The sequence below is a fragment of the Protopterus annectens genome, chromosome 17.part0 (assembly GCF_019279795.1).
Source record: "Protopterus annectens isolate FY-2018-M chromosome 17.part0, PAN1.0, whole genome shotgun sequence".
Classification (NCBI taxonomy): Eukaryota; Metazoa; Chordata; order Ceratodontiformes; family Protopteridae; genus Protopterus; species Protopterus annectens.
This window is the reverse complement of record NC_056751.1, coordinates 696,467,597-696,485,421: the sequence shown is the minus strand read 5'-3', so window position 1 is coordinate 696,485,421 and position 17,825 is coordinate 696,467,597. Positions and strand designations below refer to the sequence as shown.

At 39.2% G+C, this 17,825-nt stretch overlaps 1 protein-coding gene across 1 annotated transcript in view; it reads left to right on the top strand.

Moving 5' to 3' along the window:
• The window catches only part of LOC122791500 (mucin-5AC-like), a 272,677-nt gene that overhangs the window by 73,932 nt on the left and 180,920 nt on the right, over positions 1–17,825 (top strand). Inside the window, exons 15-16 of the mRNA XM_044059242.1 lie at positions 2,627–2,721; positions 9,341–9,467. Coding sequence (XP_043915177.1) covers positions 2,627–2,721; positions 9,341–9,467 — 222 coding nt within the window. The remainder of the gene's footprint in view (positions 1–2,626; positions 2,722–9,340; positions 9,468–17,825) is intronic.

Genomic DNA, 17,825 nt, shown 5'->3' with positions numbered 1-17,825 from the left:
CTTTTCTGCACGTGTCAAAACCACCATAATCTGTTCTCTTTGATCTTTTCTGCAACTGGAGCTACTTTGGCTTCTGCTCTTATATCCTCATTTCTTCATCTGTCCCACAGTGTGCATCCTATCACCCTTCTCAGGCACTTCATTTCCATCACCTCTAGTTTCTTCATCTGGTCTACCTTTACTGCACAGGTTTCTGTACCATACAGTAGTACTGGTCACACCACTGTCTTGTACACCTTACTTTTCAGCTTCTTTGGCATTCTTCTGTCATAGACCACACCTGATACTCTATGCCAGCTGGGTGCAGCCCCTCTGATTCTAGCCTCGACCTCTTCATTCAGACTTAACTTCTCTTCAACCACCCCTGACAGATACTTAAAGCTGCATACCTGATCCACTGTTTTCCTTTCTGTTTCTATTCTCAGCTTCTTCTGATTTCCCAATTTTGCTGCCATTACCACTGTCTTATCTGTGCTTAGTTTCATCCCATGTGCCTTCAGTTTTGCTTTCTATTCTCCTATCCTTTGCTTTCTCAGAATCTGCCTGTAATGCCAGATCGCCGGCATACAGCAATTTATTGATCTGTCCCCTCTGACCTGTTTGGTAATATAGTCCATCACCAGTATGAACAGCAGTGGGCTCAGAGCTGAACCCTGGTGTAAACTCATTCCTACTGGGAACCCCTCTGTGAGGCCGAACACTGTTCATACTTGAGTCATTGGGTCCTTGTACATAGCGTGCACTAATTCTACCAATGTTTCTGGGACTTCAAGCCATTGCAATACTGCCTCTATCAGCTTTCTTGGGACCTTATCAAATGCTTTCTCCAAGTCTAGGAATGCCCAGTTGGACTCTATCCTCATCTCTAGCTTCTTCTCAAGTATCTGTCTTACTGCAAACATCAGGTCAATCATGCTGCATCCTGATCTGAATCTGAATTGCTCATCTCCCATCTTACTTTCTACTACTCTGCGTATTAATTTATCAATCACCCTCTCCGGCACTTTCATGCAATGTAATAGGAGTTTGATGCCTCTGTACTGCCCACAGTTGTGGATGTCCCCTTTGTTCTTGTACAATGGCACTAATATACTTATTTTCCTGTCATTTGGAATACCCCTTTTTCTCCACACTTTTATGAGTACCCTCAGGAGCCATTTCTCCCCCATCTCACCCAGCATCTTTATCATATCTGCTGTAACCTCATTTAAACCTGCTACTTTCCCTGACTTCATCTTCCTTAGTGTTGTTCTTACTTCTTCTAGAGTGGGCTCCTTCTCTTCTCTCATCATAGGCTGTGACTGGGGCAGTACAGCTTCTGTGAGGTTTTCTTCATTCAGAAGCTGCTGGAAATACTCCTTCCATCTGCCTTTGTTGTCCTGTGAAATGGTAAGCAGGTTGTTGCTGGAATCCCTTATGAAGGGTGTCTGACTATCTTCTTTATCTTTCTGTCTGGTATAGTTTCTTTGTGCCCCTTACTGAGTCACTTTCCAGAAGTTGGTACAGTGCCTCCGATGTTCTATTCTTTGCTATTGCAATTTCTTTCTTAGCTTCTTTGTTAGCCAACCAGTAGTCCTTCCTAGCCTGGTCAGTCTTTTCTATCTCCCATTTCTTCCTGTACTACTTCTTTCTTTTGATGACCTCCTGGACTTCTGCATTCCACCATCAGCTTTCCTTATGTACCTTATTTCCATACGTGGCTCAGCCACAAATCATTTCTGTAGTTCTAACACATGCTGTTTTTAGGTGCTGCCATTCTTCTTCAACTCCACCTATTTCCTCATCTTCTTAGGGTGCTAGAACCCTGAGTAATTCCTTGAATTATACTTTATCTCCAGTAAAATTCCAGGTCTTCAGCCTGGTCTCTGTTGACCTTAGAGCCTTCTCTGACCACTGCTTGCAGATGTTTGTGGCAACTAGTGGTTTATGTTGTGGGCTGACTGTTTCCCTGGGGATGACTTTGCAATCGTGGATTCTACCCCAGTGCCTTTTCCTTACTAGGAGGAAGTCTACCTGAGTTGCATGTTGGCTGCTCTTGTATGTGATCTTGTGACTGTCTCTCTTTCTGAACAATGTGTTTGCTACTTTTAAGCCATTTGCCAGACAGAAGTCTACAATGGCAACTTCTATCACACATAAGGAGCTATAAAGTGAAATAGTATCAAAAGCCCCTGCATATTACAAAACAAGCCTGGACTAAGTCTTGACAAATGGAACACTGTTTTACTGAATACCATATATGATAAAAAGATATTTGACAGGATATTATAGTCAAGAAATAAGATACAAAATTCAAACTCACTCTGAAAGAATGTGACATTTTTCTTTACTTATAGGTATTGCTGCTTTAATAGTTCAGAATTAATTGTTTGAAGCTTTTATGACTCCTTGATTTAACCTGAGTATATACATTCCTAAATGGATTAAAGCTTTGATTGGTTTAAAAATCTCCCAGACACTTCATTTTAAGTAAAATAACATTCAAATGAATCAGTAAAGAAAAAAAAAAACACTACCAGTTTGTGTATGTCTATGGGGGAAGGGATATCTGTCTTACCCTTTTATAAAAACGTACATACTATAATGTCATACATATTAAAATGTTTTATTCTGTTTCCTATTGCAGAAGAGTATGCGACTCACTGGTGCTCCTTGCTAACAGACAGTAATGGAAGATTTGCTGAATGCCATTCTACAGTAGACCCTAAGGGATATTATAAGGTCAGTCTGGATTCAACATATTTTATCATAGTTTTTTTTATTTCACACAGAGACATTAGATGTTATTAATATTCAAAATAGTAAGCAAGAGGTCAAGAGGTACAAGTTCAGAAATAAGAGCATGTGAATTTATACAGCTTAGTCTGCAAACACTAGGTAAAAATGCTTCCTTTGAAGTTGTATTCTTTCATGCAGATCACATAATTAAATGTGGGAGAATTTGCTTTAATGAGAAATTATTTTAGCTGATTTTGATGCTGAAGTTAAAATACTAAACACCAAAAATCTGGTTTATGTTTCTTCAAATCTGTTTTGACCAAGTGGTAAAATCTTTATGTCAAATGAAAAGAAATATATAATATCCTATCCTGTGCTTATTTCATTTGTAGACTTAAGTCAAGTTTGTCAAAATGTAGGTATTTATAAAATGGAAGTTACAAATCCTGCACAGAGCAATGTACTGGTCCCCTTCATTCATTTCTGGTTGCACCTGCCATGCTGCTAGGATAGCAAAAATAGCAACTGTACTGACTTTGTAAATCCAACCAAGGCACAACTAGTGCAGGGCTGATACACCCTGTGAGGTGAATCCGAATAGAGCCATGCCATACAATGCCTTTTTATAAGGCAAGATATTCAAAGTGGGCCACAGTACATACTTTTACTGTAAGTTTCTCAGTATGAAGATTGTCTTTGCCAGGATTTACTAGTGAGTCCTGAAATAATGCAGTCATTTGCGCTTGGACTCATAGGTTCATACTAGGATATAAGGGCTACTACAAGCCTAGCCAATAACCAGAGGTCAGAATCACACCCTGTACCTTATATGTCTGAGGTTAAAATCTTAACCATTATGTCAACCACTCACATGTGCTCACAAAAACTACATAGGTACCCATGTCTGAGAGCTGCCTTTTTGGAGTTTCCTTTCCTTTTCGTTTTAGTCTTGAAATCATAACCTTTTTCTTTGGAGTAAGGCAGTGGTCGAAGGAGATTGTGGCACAAATGAAACTGGTTTCTGACCAGTCTTTTCCCAGCTCTTAATGTCTATATGCTTTCTTTAGGATGCCTCTAGTATATGTTTTTGGTATTTCCTTTGGTAGCAACAAGATAGGAGTATGCAGTCCATATCTGAATGTAGAATCAGATATCCAAACATGCCATTGTTCTAGCAGTACTGGTATTTGTGGATCATTGCCTTGTCACTGGTGATATTGGCCTCTGTAAGAACACCGATGTTAGCGCAAAGATCTTTTCCCTTAAAGTAAAATGTTTCCTGGGAGTCTGATCACTGGCACCTTTCCATGCTCTTTAAATAATATATGTAAGCCACTCAGATTTCATATCCATAAGGAAGGGTTCTGATGATAACTGAAGTTTATAGCTGTTTCTTGGTGTCCTTTCACAAGTCACAGATGGAAAAGATACTTCAAAGTGCCCCACAAAAGGAGGTGCTCGCTCACTGGATTCTAATCTAAATGTCACTGTCCTATTGTTGATAAGGAAAATTAGTTACTGAGACAGAGGGAGATGCTTTTCTTTCTTCAGGGTCTTTCCCTTTATGGTGAAATGTGATGGGCATTTACAATATCCTGAACAGTCTGCTACAACACTTTAGTCTTTCTGAGGTTGAAACAGAGTTCCAGCCTTTGGTTAGATTTTTGATAATATATCTAGCACAGGCTGAGTCAGTTCCCAGATTAGGTAACAATGACGCCGTCTTCAGCAGATGACAGGGCAAAGATCAATACCATGGAAACACTTATCTTTGAACGTTGATGACCATTGTGGAAGAGTTTTCCATGTAATCTGTATTCTGCATCAGTCCAAATGAGCAGGTCACTATCCTCAGTCTGCTTTTCCCCATTTTTACATGGGGTTGGGGTGTCACATCAACATTAGTCAGTGTGACCAAACCACCTAGGGCCATTATTTATGCAGCCAAGTGGTACCCCTGACATGGTATTGTTTTGTAAAACAAAGGGAATAGGGAGCGAGGCTGGGATGATAGTATATCCTAGCCTGATCTCCATTTGGAAACTCGATACTCTGTACCTTGAACATCCATAGAGAATGTGGCAGTCATTTGCCAGTGACAAGCATCCGGATCTTGCTGAATTTGATAAGATAGACAAAGCTCACCAGTACCTCTCGTCAGGCTTTGATGTTGATTAAGTCAAATATTTCTCTGGTCTTTGATAACCATATAGAAGGCATGATGATGCTCCATTACATTTTATTGGTTTTGCTATGCTGCCTAGTGAATAGGCTGGTCTCCTACTATAATGGAGAAAAGCAATTCGTCACTAATTTACACACATTGACTTGTTCTTTCTTGAAGACAGCAGTGATGTTAACATTTCTGTTATCTTCTCAAATCTCCTTGTTGGTATAAATTTGACACTGACTTTATGGAAAGACACTGCCATCTTTGCATATCCAGTCACAAAATCAATCTTCACCTGCTATGTGTGTGATCTAGCAGCTCAGTTATTCTTGGCCTGCTTGATGGAACATGAAGTTGCATTGCTTCACACCATGAAGACCACACCAGACAAATCTAAAATATTTGACATTAACAAGGAAGGGCAGCAGATGAAGCCAACGTAAATTTCAGTGACAGTACCATGCAAAAAGTTGGTGAACAATTTAAATATCTTTGGTGTGGATCAAAGTATGGTAATATGGTTAAAATGATGACTAGGCTGATTAGCATAGAAGATCATAATAAACAAAATCAGTGAGCTGAAAGGATGCTTACCTGCAGGGTACCGCATGTAAGTACTAGGACAGGTCCTTTTCTGTGGTCATATTAGTGACACCGCAGAAGGTCTGGAAAAAAAGATATGCTGATAAGTCAAAGATGTACAACAAGGATGAAGTACAAAATGTATGGAAATGAAATTAGAGAAATTAATTAAAACATGGAAACTTAAATTAAGTGAAAATGGAAATGACTGGTATGGGTGGCAGTAAAGTCTTGAAATGAGTAAATGTACGAGGAAAAGCAGGAACAACAGCAAATTAGAAAGTGTCTGGTGATGTTCGTGTCAAATCCTCATAAAGTGGCCTAGCATGTGACATAGTGGCAGAGAAGGCAGGTAGAGGTCTGACAGACATAGGGGAAGGCATTACCAAGAAAAAAATCACAAAGTTAATATCCCTTTGTACAGAATACTGGAAAAGTCCCATCTGGAATACAGTGCATGGTTCTAAGAGATCTCTGCCAGAATTGTGGCAGAATGGCATAAACCAACTAAAATGGCGCATGATCTCCATCACAAATTAAATAATGTCCAGGAATGCATGTATATGGGGGAGAGGGGAGAGTGTGAAACATGTCAGAAACACTTAAGTACCTTAAGGGAACCCACAAAAACCATGTGAGTACACACTGCATATGTAGGTCACAGTATGAAGTAAGAATGTGGAAGGTGAGAGATGGTAGGAATCATTTCTTTGCAGAAAGGATGATGGATTATGGAGAACTTCCTTCAAGAGGTATTAAAATTTAAAAGAAACAGTAACAGCATTCAAGGATGCATGCAAAACACATAAGGCGCTACTCATGCTGGTGGAATAAAAGGCAAACATGCATTTGGTTAAGTATATTTTGACAGAGATGCAGAAGGCAGAGAAATACACAGACTAGCTGGGCCAAGTGGGTCTTATCGGCAAAAAAAAATGTAGCTTATTAAGTTTACATTTTTATTTCTTCAATAATATGTAGATCATAAAGTACATTTCTTAGAGAACATTGAGAGACAGATTTAATAATTACATTTGCTTACATGTTTCAAGGCTTTTCTTCATCCAGTGGGAATGTCTTAAATTCCCTTTATAATTGTCAGGGCATCTTGAGATGAAAAGGTACTAGGACCATAAGAACTTGGAGCAGAAATAGCCCTCTTAGACCAGATGAATCTCCTGGTGTAATGCTTGTTAGTATAGAACTGAATTTCCTTGACTCTCACTCACCATACTTTGGCTTTGATCTCATGGACCTTACTATGAGGTCCTGTTTTGAGCTGCTGGCATGATTTATTTATTTTTTTTGCATTTTACTATTAATGTATTTATTGACATTTGAATAGTGGTAAAGTCCTATTGGGTAGGTACCTATTTTCAGTAGAGGCCTGTGGAGAAAAGCTCCAAAGTATTAGAAAAAATTTAAAACAATAATTGTACAATGTTCAAAAATAATACAAAAACATCTACTGTCTAAATAATTATTACAAATTAGACATCATGTGAATACATTAATTAAGATTAGATGCAATTTATATGACGATTTAATATTTAGAGAAATTTTAGCCAGTTTAGAGAGATTAAGGGTAAGTTAGTATAATATAAAACAGGAATTGCAATATTAAGTGGAAGAAAAAAAACAAAGGTTATGGCATATTTATAAAGAAAGAGAGAGAAATTTATTGAAGTAAGGAAGTGAGTAAAGAAAGGACAGTAAGGAGGTGTAAGGTATGAATGGGTAATTCATATTTAGGGATATAATTTATGCTGAGGTGCTACCATGAGATGTGATGTCAGTATGTGCAGTAAATTCTTCTCTTCCAGCTGTTCAGTAGTATTTTTGCTAAACCATTCGCCCTGATGATGCATTAACACACCCAGTGTGTGTCTTGTTCCAGTACCTCCCAGGTCCACTATCAGCTCCTGGAAATGGTAGAAAGCCATGTTTGGAGCTATCCTGGAACTCCTCTGGCCATGTCTGGAGATATCCTGGAGCTCCTCTGGCTCCATTTAAAATGTCCGGACTTGCAATACATATACTAACTCCGAGATCACCATAACTCTGAGAAAAGGGAGATCACCATACCTCAGAGAAAAGGGAATGTTATAAAAAATGGCAACTCTGGCTTAGTATACATATGTGTGTGTATATATATATATATATATATATATATATATATATATATATATATATATATATATATATATATATATATATATATATATATATATATATATATATATCTATATATATATCTATGGGTCTACTACCGGAGATCGAAATTACACTATTTCGAAATCCAGTAGTAGATGGCCACTAATGCGAAAGTGCACTTCACTGAAAGTGCACTTTCGCGAACACCACTAGAACAAACAGGCAATGTCCTCCACTGTGGTGCGGTAGTCATGGACCTTAGGGTTAGGGCTTGGAATAAGGATAGTGGATAGCCCTACTAGCTATTTACTATCCTTAACCCAAGCCCTAACCCTAAGGTCCGTAACCATTCGCTCAAGTGGTGTTCACGAAAGTGCACTTTTGCGTTAGTGGGCATCTACTACTGGATTTCGAAATAGTGTATATATATATATATATATATATATATATATATACATATATATATATATAGATATATATATATATATATATATATATATGTATATATATATATATATATATATATGTCCAGATTTCCAATCATTCAGTGTTCACATTCTGAGACTCAGTATTATTAGTCTTGGCGATTCATATGGTTGCCATCTCCTCTCCAACTGTTAGCTTGATGCTGCTAAATTCCCTACCTTGGCTGCCATTAGTGTGTCTTAATGCCATGTTTTTCTTTAAAAATATTTTCTTTAATTTGTGTAGCCTAGAATTTTTGAACATTAAGTCTTCCCACATTTTAGTGTGGCATTATATAGTTAGAATTTGTGTGAAGTGCTGATTCTAGTCTGGAAGTTTCTATTCTAAAATTGTGCAATCATATAATTTGACATTTATAATATATATATAAAACCTTACTTTTCCAAGAAAGGTCACATAACATAGCACATTCATTTTTTATCCTCACTATCTGCCAATAAACAATCCCTCCCCAAGCCATTCTTTCCCCTTTTGGTGAGAGCTAATCCCAGTGAGCTACTATCAAGGCAGCCATTCTAGTTTTTCTATAAAGCCAGAACTCCCCAGTCCCCCTCAGCAGCTGATGGGCTCAGCTTTCAGTACTTTACACTCGACTTGAGTACACGTGGACATGCCTGAATCCAGCTCAGCATGCACTGTTTGCCATGCATGACCGACTCCTCATGGCCCAATTGCTTCTGGCATACCTATTGTCCATTCAGTGGAACAGAGAGTCTAGTGGTCTCTCACACCTAGGATGGGCAAACCAACATCAGCCACTCATAAACATAATCCCTTGATGGTTTCTCCAGGGCCTCTGTCACTAGCTGATCCACAACCCTCTATGTCATTGTCAGAGCTTCATCCCTTTGTGTTACAGAACTGACAAAGTATAATTTCTTGAAAAATGTGATAACATGAGAAGCTTCATGTAATATAGATATTGGCCTATTAAACAAGGAAGAATGTTTCACATGAAAATATGAAAATGTTGTTATTGATGAAATTGTATTTATTTATGTATTTATTTATTTATGTATTTTCAGAATATCAGTTAGCTGTGCATCCCTTCCACAGGACACTAGGGTCATTATCATGTTGGGGGGGCAGGATTTCACTCTAAATTGCTTGCTGCGGGTCTAGTAAATATGAGACTGAATGCAAGACAGGTTGATCTGTTTGATAAATAAATATTGAAAGTACAAAATGGTGCACATTATAATAATGGTAATGCATATGCTTCCTTTCCAGAACTGCGTATATGACAGCTGCAACTGTGAAGATAGCGAGGAGTGTATGTGTGCTGCCCTTTCTTCATATGTCAGAGCATGTGTTAATAAAGGGGTCATAATAACCGAATGGCGAGAAAATGTGTGTGGTGAGTCACATTCTTAGTTTTTAATCCTCTCTTAAGATTCCCCTGAGTTCTCAAGTTCTCAGTGGGTTTGATAACTCCTAATGTAATAAGACTTTCTTTAGCTATATTAGAATAATCATAAATAGTACTCTATATTACCCATAACTGATTCCAAATAACACAATCTGCTATGACCCAGAAGATATCTAATAAAATTGCAGACCAATTCAGTCTGAATTCCTCCTTAATTTCAGCCACTGTTCTCCCTCACCTACACAGTTCTGACTTCCCCCCATGACTGCCTTTGAGCAGATCTTAAATGCTTTCTTCAAAACTGAAAACACTAGCTGCATAGGTCCAGACAGCATTCCACAATGCATACCTCTCACCCTCAAAAGTGCAAGAAACTGGACAAAACCACAAATAGTATAGGTTCATATGTAAGTTCTAGGCTATCTGCCCTAGCCAAGGTGAAAATCAAACCCTGTACCCTGTGTCTGTGAGGTAAACAACCTAACTATTATGCCAACTCTCCCACCCTTAGGGGGAAAGGCCCAAAATCAAGGACAGATTTTAAATATTGGTCTTATAAACTTAGAAAGTTGCTGGAATGACAGGTTTTGTGTTAGCATGCATTTTCTGAAGGGTATGAACTCTGAAACTCAAAATGTCTGTCATTATTTAGTTACTTCAATCTTCAATGATTTGCCAGAAAACTACAAGCTTTATGAGTAACGGGAAAAAAATCTGGACATTCTGAGAAAATCTTGACAGTTGAGAGATATGCCAGGATATCTGTTAGCACTAAACACAGTGTCACAGATTCCCTTCTAATTTGTTCATTCTCAGCCTCTCCACTGGGTATGTGCCCAAAGTTTGGAGAACAGCCACTGTGGTGAATCAACACAAGGCTGGCCTACTGACCCTGTGATCTACAGGCCAATTTGCTTTACCAATATTATTTGTAGGTCATGTAGTGTGTTGTAAAGGGTAGGTCCTGTGTACTGAATCTGGCGAAAGTCTTTTGGGCAGGTGAGTGAAGCCTTGGATAATGGCCAAACAGTGCATGCTGCCTAAATGGATCTAGCTAAGGCCTTTGATACTATCCCACACTATTAAAAAGCTCACCCACCTGAATACCCACCCCATTTGTAACCCACTACACACACAGTGAGGGTCAGTGCTATACTTTTCTGCAAAATACATGTAATTAGTGGCATCCCACAGAACTCTGTATTGTGACTCTTCCCCTTCAGCATATTCTTCTGTCATGTACAAGCTAATATCAAGAATTTGATGACTCCAAACTCAATGCTGTCATTAACATTCCCACTGATCCTTATATCCTGTAAGGAGGTCTAAATTGCAGTAGTACCTGGTGTCACATTCCCAAACTCATACCCAGGGCAAAAAATGCAGCATATTACTCTTTGAAAATCATAAAATACCCCTGCACCTACCTCATAAATCCCTCCTCAAACTTGATACTAGTATTCTTGACCTAGGCAGATTTGTGGACAATGAAGCCTCATTAGACCACTGTATATCAACTATTGCAAGGAAATCTGACCCAATTAATTACAAAATGCATTTGCTCCAGACCCAGGGAAGTTAGAGCCCACACCCTTTACTAACCTCCAATCCAGCCCATAAGAGAATAAAATGCCCAAACATATCACCCAGCTAAAAAGGCCACAATGCTTCCTAACCCAGAAAATCTAGAGTTTGAGTTCCTCAAGTTACACAGATAGACTAAGAGCTCTGTTACTTTACTAACTCTTACAGTATGTGGCAACATCTGCTTAGCCCACAGGGCTGTGAAAGACCCAGTCCTGAGTAACTTTTTACACCGCTGGAAAAAAAAAATAGAAATTCTACCAATACCTCCTCTAAGGAGTTAAACCTGCATCACAACATAAACAGAACCTATTGGCACAAGAGATATCCCTCCTAAAGGACCCGTACCTCTGGAACAAACTCCCACACTCCCAAAGGACCCGTACCTCTGGAACAAACTCCCACACTCCCTTGCTGACTTTAAAACCAGTCTTTATGCATGGATAGGGATCTGTAAATTCATCCCTGGGCTACATATTTTGTCTCTTTCATTTTGAGGAAACAAGGCTCCTAATGGTCTTCTAATTACCTACTACTTGGAGAACAGCCACTGTAGTGAACCTACACATGGGTGACTATGTGAATCTAGGTAAATATATCATTATTCCAGAAGTGATTTACTTTTTGCAGAAAAATAAACTTTCAGTAGAACAACTGCATCACTTACAGTCAAGCTTTGGTTTGCTTTTTAAACTCAAGTGGCTCAGAAATGGGGAATTATAAATGATACTTAAAACGATATACTGCAGCTGCAGCCTTGCCATATCTACATGCACTTAGTACAGAAAATACTAAGTGTGGATTTAAAATGCTAGCCGGGTATTTAAAAATGAGCAACAGTAAGCTTCAGGCTGGTCCTCCCCAAAAAATTGCTGTATAAATCATGTGCCTGTCATTTACAGTAAGTCAAAGTGTAACAAAAATGGGTCCCCTTCAGATCATCAAACTTTTAAAAGCTCGACTTTCATATGGCCAAGACCATATGATCGAACTTTTTAAAGTTTGAACTGTCTGAATGGAGATCGCCATACAGTGCAGAACGGCAAGATTTCCCTTTTCCGCAATGTAGTGCGATCTCATAGTTGGTATATTTAAATAGCAGGGGGTGTGGGGGGTGCAGGGGGGCTTGCCCCCCTGCTAGAAACTTTCAGTTTATTTTTTTTGTTGTTTCAATTTTTTTTAACATGTTCGAACTTTTAAATGTTCAATCGTATGGTCTCGGCCATATGAAAGTCGAACATTTGAAAGTTCGATCATGTAAAGTAGACCCAACAAAAATGCAAATTCTCATCACTAGTAAAGTAGCATGGTGTTAGGACACATCCAACAGGACATGTCCATGAGAACACATCCATGGTGGTATGTAAAGAACTGTGCATCTACCTCCAAGGAAAATAGAACTTTTCATAGTATAGCCAATCCATCTGGATGGATGTTTCAGAGATTTTTGTTAATCTAAACAGCATATATGTTCCTCCTGTACACTCCAGTATCATAATGGAATCTCTGAATCACTATATGTGGGTGAAGGATTAGGAAATCCAAGTATTTGCTACCTCACGAAAAAATGTTGTTCATCCTGGAAGAAGACAACAGCAAATAACTTTCTTTATTTTTATAGTTCTTGCATATACAGCATCTGTCTTTTATGTAAGTTTAATATAAAATACTCAGAAGTCTGCAGGTTTACTTTCATGAAAATGCTATCTGCTTCTTAGGTGTGCCCACTTTGCTGAATACTGTCACAGTGTTTCACATTGTTACCTGTCTCACACTGTCTCAGTGTGAAACAGGTAACACTTGGGTGAGTGCCTGTAACTGACTTGTTGCTTCTTACACAATAATACACAACAAAAGATGTGTATGCCAATTAAATGCAATGCATCCATATGCATGCAACTTAGTAAATATTTGTCTGTCTGTCTGCATCATTATGTATACAGCTTCAGGATTCGATCACTGTTATTTGCATCTGAAGAATGTCTCTCTTTACATTCTCTGTGTAGTGTACGGAAATGGAGTTGTTGTAAAGTTTAAGTCACAGCACTGAAATGTGACAGAATTATGATTCTGCCTTCATTGAATGGAATGCAGAGTCAGATGTTTGGCAGTTGGTGTTTATAAATTACTACCTTTTAAATTCCAGGTCAAGGAAGTACAAAGAGCTACTCATCAAATAAATGCAGGCTTAACAGTCTGCCAGCTGTAAATAGCTCTGACACAGATATGTAGTGCAGTTACAGTTGGCCAGTTCCTTAAGAAGGCTGTAGAAATCATGCATTTTATATAACGGGGATTTTTTACCGTTGTATCTAATTATGTTTGAACCAAAACAAGGAATAATAATGATATACTCCTTGAGGTACGGCCAGATAAAATCGCACATTCAAATTGCCAGTTTATAAACCAAAGCTACAATATGACCATTATAACACCTGCTTACATAATGTAAAAGAGTCAGACACAGTCAGCAAGGTAGGACATAACACCATCCATCCATCCATCCATCCATCCATCCATCCATCCATCCATCCATCCATCCATCCATCCATCCATCCAGCCAGCCATCCAGCCAGCCAGCCATTTTTAAACTGCTTGCCATTGTGTGGGTTTCACTGGTAGCAAGCTGTGTAGGGTAGACCAGTTTTCCACTTCCACAACAACAGTCTCCATCTCATCTTGTCAATCATCCAAGCATTTCCAGGCAAGTTGAGAGATGTAATCCTTCCAACATGTCCTTGGTCTGCCCTCAGGCCCACTCCCAGTGGGCTGAAACACACTCAGGCTGCAATCATACAAGGTGCCTAAACCACCCCACAACCACCCCAGACAGTGTGCACATTTACCACATGAAAGAATCTAATTTCTGCAGCTTCTATTCACAGTCTCATCCTCTTGGTCCCTATCCAAAGCTCATTACAGTAAGTGACAGGAGGGCCATAGACTGACCAGTAAATCGAGAGCTTCATCCTGTGACTTAGCATTCACTTCACCATCACCATTACCATGTGATACAATGCTTGCAGTACTGATAGGACTGCATCCATGCATTGGAATTTTGGACGGTTTCCTAATCCCCACACCTTGAAAAATTGTAGGATACTCCTTCACCTAAAGTAGCTGCTTCCCTGTCATCCATTTCACACTCACCAATGAATAACTCCAGTGCATGATATAGACTGCAGTCACTTGAAAACAATAGGACCACATCATCTGAAAAAAAAAAAAAAAAAAAAAAAACAGACATGCCAACTTCACATTTCCAAACTGGATATTCTCCAGTCTTTGGCTGAAACTTGATATCCTGTCCATAAAGTCACAAACAGGAGAACAGACAAGATCCACGCTCAAAGGAGTGCTACACCTGCCTTGAATGTTTACGACATAATGTTCAGAATGTGGACATAACTCTCAATCCTCAACTAAGGTGATCAATGGCAATCAGCAGTGATCTGGGACCCATACTGTCATAACACTTCCTGCAGGACATTCCAGAGTAAATGGTCAAATGCCTTCTTTAAGTCCAGAAAGTACAAATGGACAGACCCGACACATTACAATACTCCCTCCAATGTCCGTGTAGAGAAAAACTTCAGATCTACTTTTCCATGACTAGGATGAAGTCTGCATTTTAATTCCTAAATTAAAGGTTTGGCTGTAGAATAAAGTCTCCTGTCCGTCAACCTGACATATGCTTTTCTAGTGAAGGTAAGAAGTGTGATCCATTATAACTGGAACACAATCTCCTATTCCCTTACCAGGGGGGAAGGTGGCCTAATGGTTAAGGTGTTTGCCTTGCAAACACAAGGTGCAGGGTTTGAGTCTCCCAAGGGATAACTGGCTAGGCTTAAAATGGCTCACAAGGGTAGTTAGCTTAGTACTAATCTATTAACCTATGAACCTATGCCGGTAGTACTGTATCAGCCATCCATGCAGCATTTAAATGGTATGTTAATGAAAACATTTCATCAGTTTAAAACTACTTGCATTTCTGTCCAGCTCTCACTCTCACAGCCCTCCTATAGCAGAACTGTTTAAACTCTCACTGCTAAGAAAGAAGCCAAAGCTTGGGTGGAAGGTTAGAAAGTAGCAGCTAGACGTAGGTGGTCTTGCCAGTACAGAAAACACTGGTTCTGTAACCAGATTTCTTGGGTGGGATTGTTCTCTGTCCTGCTCTGGAGCTGACCTTCAAGAGAAGCATACAGTATTTAGACTTGATAGTTTTGAAAGGCCTTTTCTAAAATTAGCTCAGCTGCCTGAAGTTCACACTACAGTAAAATCCATAATGACCTCTTCAATCTATCCTTTAACAGAAAATGGACTCAACACCTCTTTGAGCACTATTGCTTTACAAACCATGACTAAGGGTTTAAGCCATGAAAACTAACATGCTACTATTTCATATAGCTATGAGATTGTTGGTATTTGTCAAGGAGGCACCAGTTGTAAAGGAAGTCATCATATTAAAGAAAGAGGCAATGTATGAAAAGATGGGGGGGGGGGACTTTGGCCCTAACAATACAGGAATTGGCAAGCCAGGAAGCTGAAGTAAAGAAGGAATTTAGTGGTGCCATGGAGAATGATTATTTAGGTAGTCTTAAAGAGGGTTTTTCAAACCATCCTATATTCTAATTCAGGAGGAAGAATATTGCCCAGGCTGTTCTTAAAAAAGGTGGACAAAAGGTGACCTCAGCTGCTGACCTCAACAGTGTCCCCATTTGACATCAATATTTGTTTGCAACAGGTGAGGACAAATGCTGACCTCAGCTGGGGATATTGTTGAGAGGTGGAAAGAGTACTCTAAGAAACCCCTGAATCTGATGAATATACCTTCCTCTGAGGACGGAACACCAAAAGCAGATGTTGGAACTTGACCCATTTCTGTTGATAAGGTGCGGACATATGGTCTTCATGGTGAATTGTCGTAAGCATTACTCTTGTTTGTCAGCACAAATGAAGATGTAGTTCTCGGACTCAGCTCTCCAATGCCCAGAAGCCATATTTCAAAAAACAGACATCCCACTGAAAGTAATTGGTACTAGAAGGCTACAAAGATTTGTTTAATGAATTCTATGGTCATATCCAAAAAGGAACAAAGTCACAATGCAAGTTTAAAAAGAATAGAAAGAGTGCAGAACAGCGACCATTTCAAAAACTAATTTTCTTCCCAAATGATACTGAAACTCATGTTATGTGTGTTTATTCACTGTAACAGTAAATATTCAAATACAGAGTCACTGCTGATGCAAGTAAGATAATGTTATAACAGGAGACAGACACCAGTTTCTAGGATATGGTTATGATATAACTTGAGACAGATGCTAGTTTCTAGGATATGGATATGATATAACAGGAGACAGATGCCAGTTTCTAGGATATGGTTATGATATAACTTGAGACAGATGCTAGTTTCTAGGATATGGATATGATATAACAGGAGACAGATGCCAGTTTCTAGGATATGGTTATGATATAACAGGAGACAGATGCCAGTTTCTAGGATATGGTTATGATATAACAGGAGATAGATGCCAGTTTCTAGGATATGGTTATGATATAACAGGAGATAGATGCCAGTTTCTAGGCCTCACTTTTTTCATGTTAGATCCCCCCCCCCCATGGACATAGAGATAGAGTCTCTAGCAGTGACCATTGGAGGAATAAGTTTTTAAGTGAAAGTGCATGCTGTGAAGGAGATGGGGGCAGAATGGGGAGAACAGTGGACAAACACCTGACTGGAAAGGTAGGAGGTTTAGAGAGAAATGGCTGCTGTTAAGGAGGAAGAAGCACAAGGACCAGATGGGCAGCTTCCCAAAGACATCAGAAATATGGCCACCATGCTGGCCGGCCCCTAATGAAGATCTTCAACAGTTCATTAGTGTAGAAATATCAGTGGAAGCCAGCAGTTATGGTGGCCTTGCACAAGGGGGGGGGGGGAATCTGAATATCTACAAGACTGTAAAGTTAATGACAGTATCCAAGAAAGTCAAGGACAGAATCTTGAGGATAAGGCTGGTAGTATTTCTAGAGGAAAACAATCTCTAAGACAGCAGCCAACAAGGGTTCACAGCATACCTCTCAACCTTTTAGCGCAAGAAATCTGGACAAAGCCTAAAATAATGGGGACAAAGGCCCCAAGTTTCGGACAGGTTTTAAATATTGCTCTTATAAACTTAGAAATTTGCTAGACTAATGAGATTTATGTTAGCATGCATTTTCAGAAGGATATGAAGTCTGAAGCTCAAATGTATGCCATTATTTAGTGACTTCAATCCTCTGTGATTTCAGAGAAATCCACAAATGTTATTAAGGTATAGACCAAAAATATGAGGCAAAAATCTGGACATTCCATGTAAAACTGGACACATAAGAGGTATGGTTCACAGACAAAAGAAGCTGTCAGTCAAATTTGATCCAATTTTATGACTGAGTTACAGGCGAACAGAGGAATACCACTAGATAACCTCTGCCTGGCAACTCATTTGATTCTGTCCCAAGCAACAGGCTGATAAAAGAAATAGAGAGGTTGGGGTGTGACCAAGACTGAGGAAATTGACAGCTGATCTCAACTAGGGTGTTAAATCGTTGACACAGAAAGTTGTATTGAGAAAAACAATATAAGGAATTAGGAAAGTGACGAGCAGAGCAGAAAGTACAGTTGTGTACTCTTACCATAAATGTAGATGTTCGAGTGTGTTCATTGTTGCAGTCATCACTGTAGGGTTCTTCCTGCCAGCAGCAGCCCCCGATTGGCCAGAATCC